This window comes from Oenanthe melanoleuca, chromosome 7, assembly GCF_029582105.1.
Source record: "Oenanthe melanoleuca isolate GR-GAL-2019-014 chromosome 7, OMel1.0, whole genome shotgun sequence".
NCBI lineage: Eukaryota > Metazoa > Chordata > Aves > Passeriformes > Muscicapidae > Oenanthe > Oenanthe melanoleuca.
Window position 1 is genome coordinate 23370814 of NC_079341.1, and position 10814 is coordinate 23381627.

The 10814-nt window shown below is 37.0% G+C and overlaps 1 protein-coding gene across 2 annotated transcripts in view; it reads left to right on the forward strand.

Moving 5' to 3' along the window:
- MAP3K2 (mitogen-activated protein kinase kinase kinase 2) overlaps window positions 1-10248 on the forward strand; it is a 49085-nt gene extending 38837 nt beyond the window's left edge. For both annotated transcript variants that reach the window (XM_056496493.1, XM_056496494.1), the window contains exons 15-17: window positions 784-913; window positions 1957-2134; window positions 3865-10248. In XM_056496493.1, coding sequence (XP_056352468.1) covers window positions 784-913; window positions 1957-2134; window positions 3865-4090 — 534 coding nt within the window. In that variant the 3' untranslated portion in view covers window positions 4091-10248. The remainder of the gene's footprint in view (window positions 1-783; window positions 914-1956; window positions 2135-3864) is intronic.
- The last annotated feature ends 566 nt before the right edge of the window (window positions 10249-10814 follow it).

The window sequence follows — 10814 nt, forward strand, 5'->3', positions numbered from 1 at the left end:
GCTGAGATGGGGGTGGGAATAAGTGCGTACAGAAAATAATCTCGGTGTTTGCTTCTTGTGCTGAACTGCTCTTCTTCTTTGTTAGGAAATATTATAAGGTCAGAAGACTGTAGATTTTCATTTTCTCACCAAGTGGGGCCAGCAGAGCTAAATAAAATGTGCTCCTATAAAAACAGAGGCTCTATATTTCTGAATAGTTAAAGCAGTCTTCTTACTATGAGAGCCCAGAGGGAGAAGCAGTGTCTGCGCATTGTTTTCTTGGTGATGATGGGTTTTTTGTTTGCTTCTTCATTTTTTGAGTTTTGAGTCGTCTTTTGTGGGACTTCTTGAATTTTTCTGAGATTTGGAGGGCAATATGACAGAACTAATCTTAGGAGTTTGTAACTCTATGTGGCAAAGACAGGTTATACAAAAATAGTTGCAAAAAATCCAAGAAGTTTTGATTTAATCTTAAGCTAGGACTTGCTTACCTCTTATTTTTTTACCTAAAGCACCACCCTATAACACATGGTGTTTTTTTTCTTGACAATGATTTTTTTCTGAGTATAAGCTAACACAAGAGGCATGTGTTATGTCCATCTTGAGTGTCACCACTTACCCATTAAAAGGTTTGAGGGTGCTGTTCTCTTTCTGTACATTGGACTGGAACTATTCAGCTGCTTTTGAGATTTAAGGTTAAGTCAAGAAGAATTGTAATTTTAAATGTCTGCATTTCAGGCATAAATTTAATTGAATTTCAGTTGAATTATAGAAGAGTTAGTTCTTTATACTTCTGTTCCATAGGGTTCCATCAAAGACCAATTGAAATCGTATGGAGCACTCACAGAGAACGTGACTCGTAAATACACACGGCAGATTTTGGAAGGAGTTCACTATTTGCACAGTAATATGATTGTCCATCGAGATATTAAAGGTAATGATAGTTCTGTGCACAGTTCAGTGCTCTTTATTACTGATCCTTTTCCAATCTTATGTGAAGCACTAAAATGAAGTTAAGTTTCAAATACCAAAATACTGATGTGATCACTTTCCATCTTTTAGTCTTGTCACTGTTGTAACCTGGGGAGGGAAAAATAAGAACTTTGGAATGTTCTAGCGGAGTTCTGGGAATGTTTCTTCAGTCTTCATCTGCAAAACAATCAGGATAAATTCCTTCGATTTTATTTTACTATTAATAGTTTTAAATATATTGGAAGATGATATCATTAGAAATAGAATGTGCAGAGAAAAGCATCATGACTCCAAAGTTTAAATTTACAGAGTTTTGTTTAATCAGTTACACAGAAATTACCTAGCACTTCACTGGTACAAGAAGTGACCAGCACAGGTGACTTGCCTGATCAGACTTCTTGCATTTTGCTGCTAGGAAGCCTGGTGAAACATTTACTTTTTGCACTTGTTGCAAGTATTGCATAAGTATGATGTGAATATGTAGAAACATGGTGATGTGCAGGACAGGTGTATTGAACACAATGCTGTTGTATTCCCTAATATTTTCACCATTTTTCTGTTCCTTTGTATCAATGGTGTTTTGTTCCTAAGCCGGTTGAGATATCATAGTCAATTTGTACATCTTGTGCAGATAACTGTTTTGACTAAATCCCTAACACAGTTTGAGGTTTTGCTTTAAAATAGTATGGAGGCATTTTCAGTTGTGTGGAAACTCCTTTCCTGTTTCTTATAATTTCCAATGTATGACACATTCCTTATTTTGTCAGGACTTTACAAAGGGACTGTCTCTTCCTGGAAAAGACCTAGGATGCAAACCAGTGTGCAATTCATTGTTTTCTGAACTCCAGAATAGAATTGTAGGAATGAGCAGAGAAAGTAAATTCTCTGGTGTGAAATCCTAGGTTGATGTTGAATTGTATCACTGGATCCAAACTTCTGTTATTGTTTCCCACCCCAAAACCCTGAGTCTTTAATGAAGGTAATGCTGTGTTCCCTTCCTCCCAGGAGCAAATATTCTGCGGGATTCAGCAGGCAATGTGAAGCTTGGTGACTTTGGTGCCAGCAAACGACTGCAGACAATCTGTCTGTCTGGTACAGGAATGAAGTCTGTCACAGGAACTCCCTACTGGATGAGCCCTGAAGTTATTAGTGGAGAAGGGTATGGCAGAAAAGCAGACATCTGGTATGTTAAAAAACCCCTTCTCTACTGAAAAGTGTCATTTCATTTTCAACAGAGAGTAGGCGTTTGTTATCTGGAGATGCAGTGTTTCATCCTGGGATTTCAGCTGAAGAAAGTGGCAAATGTGAACACTGACAGTCATATTTGGAGAGTCTTAACGCTGAGATTTAATTTTTCGTGTGGCAATTTCTTAGCCATCAATTTAGAGATCATAAAAGAATCCTTTCAACTGACCTTGCATGAAGTTAGGATTACCAAACTGTTTAATTCTGGAGAAGTACTGGCTGAAAGCAATATGTGAAGCTTTGAAACACCAGTTCAGTCAATGTCTTGTAATGAAACTGCAACACTGAAATCCCTTTGATGCAAGGCAGAAAATAAAATTCTACTCCTCTAAAAGTTGAACACTTAAAAGGGAATTTTCCTGATTTAAAAGGGAGTATCAAAAAATAATTTAGTTTAAGTTGTTATTAAATACCTAAGTTTTCAAAAAGATAGTTTTCAAAAATGAAGGTTAGTTGAAACATTGTGTATGCCAGAGTCTAACATGGCTCTGGCCCAGTGGACTGGTGATTTTGGCAGTGAGATCCCTTGCACTGCAGGTGATCTGTGAATATGCACTAATGTGCAGGCAGCAGCAGACAGGCAGGAGTAGTAACACTGTGTGTTTAAAAAGGAACTGCATTATATCCAACCAATGGCAATACTTTTAATCTCAGAGAAATTAATTTAGGCTACTTCAAATTACTTAGTAATTACTCTGATATCCATGAACAATAGATCAACCTTATAATATCAAGCAGTTGACTTGTTCAAATTTGAAGTATTGGTACCAAAGTTATTGTGTGGTTTTTTTGGTGGAAACTTGAGAAAAAATACTGAATTTGGGTTGCTGTCAGTCAGTAAATCCTTATTGTGTAAAGCAATGTACCTCTGTTTAACAACAAAACTTCTTGCAAGCATCTTGAAAAACATTCAAACTTTCTAAGAACTGGGAAATTATTCCATCCAAAAATCCTTTTTGCAATATCATTTGCTTGTTATTGAAAGATACTGATCTTTCAGAACTTCTGGAACAAAGTTTCTCTGGCCATATGTATGCCCTTCTACCTTCCTAAGTTTTTAAAACATGAGTTTTGTATACAAAGGTTATTGAGGAACTTAAATTTTTTTTTGTCAATCTAAGTATATTCTAAGTATCCTTAACTAAAAGAGAAGATAGCATGAAGTAGGGCTTTTGTTTTTCAGCTGCCATATTATGTTTGCATATTATTCACTGGTGATAACTTGTGCATTTCTAATGAGCTGGCAACACACGTGGCATGCATGGAGCATTCCTGATGCTTTGCAATTCTGTTTGGCCTCAAGGAGCAGGAAGGCTTCCAAGAGCAGTGCTGAGTGCGTGGCTTTTGTCAGCCTGCTGAGCACTGGATGCTGGCAGTGTCCTTCCACAGCTGGCATTGCCTGAATAAATATGTAATTATCCTTTCACTGAGGTAGTAGCTTTTGACCCAGGGAAGTAATGAAGTGGAGAACACAGGTAATGATTTGTGTAACATGAGATAAAGGTTTAGCAGTACATGCCATTTTTTCCCAATGCCTGTTTCATGCTGAAGTTACTCTGTAGTGTTAAGTGGACATTCCTTATTTTAGTTCCTCTCTGCTATTTCTTGTTTTCCTGGAAGGGCATGACTCTGTTGTAACCTGTTTTTTCACTTCTGCCTCTGTTTCAGGAGCGTAGGTTGCACAGTGGTAGAAATGCTCACTGAGAAGCCCCCATGGGCAGAGTTTGAAGCCATGGCTGCCATCTTTAAAATTGCCACTCAGCCAACCAACCCCCAGCTCCCTCCTCACGTCTCCGACCACGCTCGGGATTTCTTGAAACGGATTTTTATCGAGGCCAAGCTGCGACCGTTTGCAGATGAACTGCTAAGACACACGTTTGCACACTATCACTAACACCTGCCTCAACTCGGCTTGCATCTACTGCATTTATTTTCTATTTGACTGCACTTTTATTTTTTATTTTTTACAAAGAAAATGGAGAAAAAAGACAAGAGAGAGAATATTCTCTTGAATCTTTGTTTCACTTAGATTGTAAACAATCTAAATTTTGTATCTAAAATGAGAATCTTTTCTCCCCCCTCCCACCAGGACTAGAACTTTTTGTTTCTATAATGTACTGATGTGGTTGATGTAGATAAAGCACTTTAGTACATATTTGTTCCTTATTTAAAGAGGAAAAAAAATTACAAATGCTTGGACAGTCAGGAACTGTGTGACTTTTTCTGACACCGCTGACTGACTCAGGGTGCAGGGAAAAATAGACATGCAGCTAAAGGACAAGATGGTTACTTCTATGTGATTCTTATCTATATTATAGGTACTTGCAGCAGAGAGTTCTAAGTTCTTATTATATTTTAGCATTTAATCAGTTTCTGGAATTTACAATTAAAGCAGGAACATGCAGTTCTGAGAGTTAATTGATGAAGCTGGAAGAACTTGGAACTCTTTGTACAGCAGCATGTCTAGCTGGTACTTCTATGTGACCAAAAGAAAATAACAAAAATGAGCTCAAAACTCATGTGCTAGTTAGAGGTTTTGGTGTAGAATTATTGTATTATCTTAATAGGAAAATAATTACAGGTAAACAGATTATGGGCCCAGACTCCTAGAAACTACTATACTGCAAAGGGGAAATTTTCCATGCTAGACAAGGGTCAGCTATTGGATGTAAACAGTTAGGAGAATGCCTCCTGCTCTACCTGCCAAAGAGAACCTCTGTTGCATAAGCTTCGAGGGAGACAGTTATCTTAGCTGATAAAAAATACTGATGTTGAGGGTCAATTCTCCTCCACAGTCCCATGAATGGCTGCAGGGGAAAGGGAGTGACTAATCCTTGTGCAGTATATGAGTTACTGGATTCAGAATGAGCTATAAGAAGTGTTTTCTAAGCTGTTGAGAGGCGCTAGGATGGAATGTATGTCAACATCAAGTGCCTGATTAATATCAAATTCTTCCCATTCTGCACTAAAAAAATTGATTTAATAAAGCAGGTCAGTCACCTAGGATGTATTGAAAATTCTTGAAATAAAATCAAGTATCTCTTAACATTGGGAATGAGTCACTGAGAAAGCTAAGACTCCAGTTATATTTTTAATAAGGTTGCACTGATGAATCCTATGAAGAAGGAGGCACAGCACAGAAAATGGTACGAAAAACAGGCCAAAAGTGCAGAGAGAGCCAGCAATTAAATAATATAAGTGTGATTATTCCAGCCTGATAATCCAGATTGGTGTTTGTCAGATTTCCAACTGTCATGAAGTGTATGTTAATTACTTTTTCTATTTCTGAAAGAGCATAATAAAAAGTGCAAATCTGAAATATTGCTTCTCAGTTGAGAAGCCCAGGTACTGATCAGGTGTAGTGAATAACTGACTTTTCACAACAGAAAAGTCAAACTCATATTTTTGTAGAATAACAGGACATAAATAATTTAAAGGGGCATTTGGAAATAAACTATTGGACAAGAGAACTGAAATTATGTTTACTGTTTTGGATGATTTATTGCTTGTTTTTGTTGTTTCTAAAAGGCAGAGCAGGCTGGTACTGTGACCCTTGTCTTGTCTGACAAGGCTCTACCTGTTCTGCATCTTTAGAGTAATATCAGGTTTACAAAATCCATGGACACAGAACAATAAGCTTACCCATTTCCACAGTCACTCATATATGAGATCTCTGAATTTATTCTGCTGAATTCCATGTTTTACCAGAGCATAAGCAGGAGTATGGATCTATCCTAATCACTTTACCTGTAGTGGAGTAAGAATGACTTTTTTGTGACCATCTCTCCAGAGACTGAGAGTGGTGACTTCTTCAGCTGATGTGAGTATTTTACTCAACTTATAATTTTCTAAGTCAGGGTACACAACTGTGCAAGGTTTCCTGAGCACAGGAAGAACTAGTAAGACCAGAAAAGTGTAAAAGGCTAAAAGGAAAGGCAGCTTGTACTGACTTTTTCTTTTCGTTTCTCTGTCATTAGATAAAAACTATGAAGCAGCCTTTAAGAAGAATTGGTATGTACTCTGCTGTAAGGTACCTTTGCTTTATAAGCAAAATATAGTGACAGTAGGGATGGGAAGTTTAATGTAGAACCTAATAGTTTATGTAGGCAGTTTTCAAGACCATGTAATTGAAATTATTGAATTACAGACTAAGAAGGTACCAAAACCAAGGTGAAAATGTATATAAAAATCAGTAGTGGTCAGTGATAGCTGAAAAGGTAAGGAAATTTTATATTACCAAAAAAGGACATTAAAGGGAACCAGGTTTATCTGTAGCATTCATAACATTTAAATATACTATTCTAAAGAGAAACTGCACTCTCTGAAGCTTGAAAATTTTCAGAATCTAGTTTCCTTATAATGTGACCTTTCTGTGAGACAGTGCTGGATCATGTATATTGCAATATCACTTCCTTGTGATTTTTAATTACTGAACAATCAAGTTTGCTGCTTTTGTGCCTTTTCTAAGAAAAATGGCATTCAGTCATGACAACAGTCAGCGTTTTGGAGCCAGGAAAAAAGCAACTTTCAGAATACATTTTTCATCATGTCTCTGGCATGTCAGAAAGCTGCTAGTGTAAAGACTGTGCTTCTTAAATGAAGTTGATATTTTCCAGTTTGAGAGATTCTAGTTAGTAAAATTTTACAAATTTAACCAAGGTTAGGATTGAGCTAGTTTTTTTTCACCCTAAGGAAAATTTCTTTACTGATTTAAATAAATTACTCTACAGATTTAAATAAATTACAGTAAATTAGTCGGTTATGAACACAAATATTTTGAGCTAGAAATAATTATGAAGCCAAATCAGACTTTTGGTAAAAGGTTGGCTATTATCCCTGGTGGGGTAATATAGTAAAATGAACTGTATACACAGTTGATGGTGAATGACCCCCATTCTAGAATTTGTGAGGGTGCATGGAATTTGAGGATTGCAGAGATAAGATACCTCCTCACAACTTCCTGTATCTCACTTAAAAAGCCACCAGCATTTTAGAATCACAAATTGTCCTAATTGTTGAATCCAATTATAAAAAAATGCCAGTGAAAGCAATACTGCTGCAGGGTTGGTTTGCTTTTCTGTAAATGCCAAAATGAAGCTGTACTCTTAAAAAATGAAGGTTGAAATTCAAGGTGAGTATGTGTGTTCTCAAAAGTCTGACTTATCTAATGATTTTTAGTATTCTGTCTGTTGCACATATTAAGTGACAAAAGATACTTCTGTGGTATGGTTTTAATGGTGTAACTAACAGTCCTGTTAAGACTCAAGGTTTCAGTTGTGTTGTGTTAGAGAAAGTTTATTATTTATTTGGGTGATAGAAATACCATGGAAGAACCTAAAAAGGCATGGATCTAATAATTGTGTAGTTAAATCTACAGTCTTCTTTTCTTGACAGTTTAAATACAGTCTTAAAACTTCTAACTTGATGTCCAATTTGATTTGTAGCTAAACAGTCCTTTCAGTAAAATAAAACTGGGATTTTTTTAGCTAGTGCCTTTTTCTCTCTATGCCTTACTTTTGTTCATGTTAGAACACCATATTGAAATATGTCATATGATTCCATGTCACCAAAGCAGTCTTAGAGAATGGTTTTTTTCAAAGTGCCCAAAGCAGAGTTTGCCTAACTGCATTGAAGAGTATGCTTGAGTTATAATCTGCAGCAGACATTCAAATTCAGAACTTTAAAGTGATTTTTGGTTTCCTGTGCTAATACACATTTTGTATTTGCATTCTGGAGATTGTGCACCAATGCACGTGCCAGAAAGAGGATTTGTCTGCATGCATAGAAGTTACTGGATTGTCAGGATTTGGCTTCCTGGCTCGGGGTACCAGGCTCTGCAGCAGAGCCTCTTACTGGGCTTGAAAGCAAAGTTGGTACATTTGTAAGCGTGGTACTGTATTAAAAGCTGTTTACTTTCAGTGCAGAGGAATATGATCTGTCCAAGCAAACCAACAGATTTCTTTCCTGTGCCTTTTGGATAATCCTAATCCTGCCGTTGTCTTGACTGAAAGCCTTGTAGCACCCATAGGTACAGTGCAGTACAGCAAGCCATTCTTTTGGACAGCATAGAGCAATGTCTAACTGCAGCTTCAGAGACTTGAGCAAATTGGTCAGTTCTACACTTATTTATAACCAATTTCTTACTTTTTTAATCTTGAAGACTGTGTCACGCATATAGAAAAGTATAATGTGTGTGCTTGAATGTAAGTCCCTATGGTGTTTCTGGAAAAGAGAAAATATTGCCGCCAGTGTCATTTCTTCTTGCTGGTAACTTGCTGTCTTGTGGCAATGACAAGTCTGCAGTGTAGAATCACATACAATTACCAAAGCTTTTCTATCCCATATACATATAGCCAAAAGTGATGTTTCATGTCTCTTATAAATAGTGTATATCCACCAGTAAGCTGTTGCTGACTGAGTAAAGCAGGTACTAGTAAAAAGTGATAGACACTGCCCATATTTCAGACATGTGGGCGTTTATAGTTGCTGTTCCCATATACAAAATTCATGCTTGTATTAAAATGAAGAGTTTTCTTTTTAAAAGCTCATTCTAATTTAATCTTACTGTTGTCATTCTAAATTTACTGCATAAGCTTGGAGACTAAAACCTGGTGACTTCTGTAGCTGGGTTTGAGCCTTGGGACATTTCAGGAGCACCATGAAGATAAAATTTTGACCTGATAGGTTTTGTGCGCCGTAGTGAGAATGTTCCAAAGCTCTGGGAAGAAGCCAATCCTCTTTAGTGACAGGCAGATGTCACCCACAGTTACATGGATGTGGGTGCTGCCTTCAGGGGGGGCCACTCAAGTGCACTGAGGGGTCAGACAGGTTTTCTACTAACCCAGGGTTTCTGAATCAAAACCTGCGATCAGAAACAAAGGAGCTCCTTTCTCATTTGATATCCCCCACTTGGCCCAAACCTTTTATTTTTCTTTCTAGCTGGCAAAGCTTAAGTCCTGCATAGGTGGTGGCCCCTGATAGCTCCTGACTAAGGTGTGTGTCCAATTTTGGACCAGGGAGCCCATCACTTGAACCCAGCACACTGCAGCTCCCGGTTTGCTGGTGCAATCCTTGGGTTTCCTCTAGCAATAGATAGGTGTACAGGGGTAGGTGGGATGGAGGAAATTATATTTCTCATGTTTCAGAGCAGTCATACTTTGGCTAGGCCTTAGTTTTCAGAAACTTATTTTAAGGGGAGAGGACCTGGATTAAATGGCATTAAAATTGTATCTCATGGTTCAGCCCTTACGTTGAGTCCACAGGCAAGGATTGGAGGTCAGGGTTTTCTGTTGAGAGATAAGGAAAAGGATACTCCAGCTCATGAGTGGATAGTCATAGGAAATACATCAGAGCTTTTTTCTGCTTTTTACCTGAAAACTAGATGATCCTTTTTCCCCAGAGGACTATATAATGTGGATATAAAAACAAGGATTGCATTTTCTTTTCTGAACAGCCATTAGATTGGCAGTTCCCTAGTGTTTGTTTCTTGTTAATATCAGTAAAGGTGGTGTCACCCTAAAATTGGAATGGTTTATTAAAGCATAGTGTCTGCCATCTCAGACCTCACAGGAGTTGTATAATGGAGTATCACTGTAAATATGTGGAGGAGACTTAGATTAATTGGAATGTAGGCTTTTAGTTTTCATGAAGCTATGAATAAAAATTTGTAAATTTACTCTTGATCTAATGTACATTTTTATGTAGCCATTAAATTCTCTATTTAATCTATCAGTTTCTCACTGTAAATGTTTTTACTCTCAGTTGAATGCTGGGCACAGTTTGTAATGTATGTACACAAAGGTGTTTTTTTCTATCAACGTTGACTTTTTTGCACATTTTTTGAAATATTTAATTTGTACACTGATTTAATACTCTGACCAATTGTCGATGGGTGTATGAGAATCACGTGTGTGTGCAATGTACTACTGTCTGGATGTATGGGGTTTTTTATTACTTTTGAGATGTTGCTACCAGTAACTGCACTGCTGTTGCTGCTTTACATGGAATATCTTGTGTATAAAAAAAAAAAAGATAAAAACAATTTAAAAATCAGCTTATGGTTATCATGGTTGAGGAACTCAGGAGTTGGGCATTGCTTGCTAGTTCCGTTGTCTAACAACCTTCCAAACTTAAAAACTATCAACCAACCCCGCCTTGTAATTCTGTGTATGCATAGAATGTGTGTGTGTATATCCCAGTAATCTTATTCCACAATTTCATTTCTACATTTTTATGAACTTGTTTTTTAAGGGTACTATGTTTAGTTAGAATAATTAAATATATAAAAGCTTTGAGAGATGATTTACTAGATAAATATATTTTCAGCTGGCTGATGTTCAAAATATTTTTTTAATTTTTGTTTTTAACCATTCGAAATGTATTTGTATTTCCAAAATCAGACACGAATTGTACTTAGAAATATATTAAAACACTCTGTAGGGACAACAGTGTGATTTCTCTTTTAAGGATTCTGTTCTTCAGAACACTGCGCAATGTCACTCTCGTATCTCAATTCCGAATTGGCTTTCTTTACTGTTATTTACGATGCGCTTTCCGGAAGTTCAATTTCTTTGATTAATTTTTAATTCTTTTTCCTCATTTCCTGCTGCTGCGGGCGT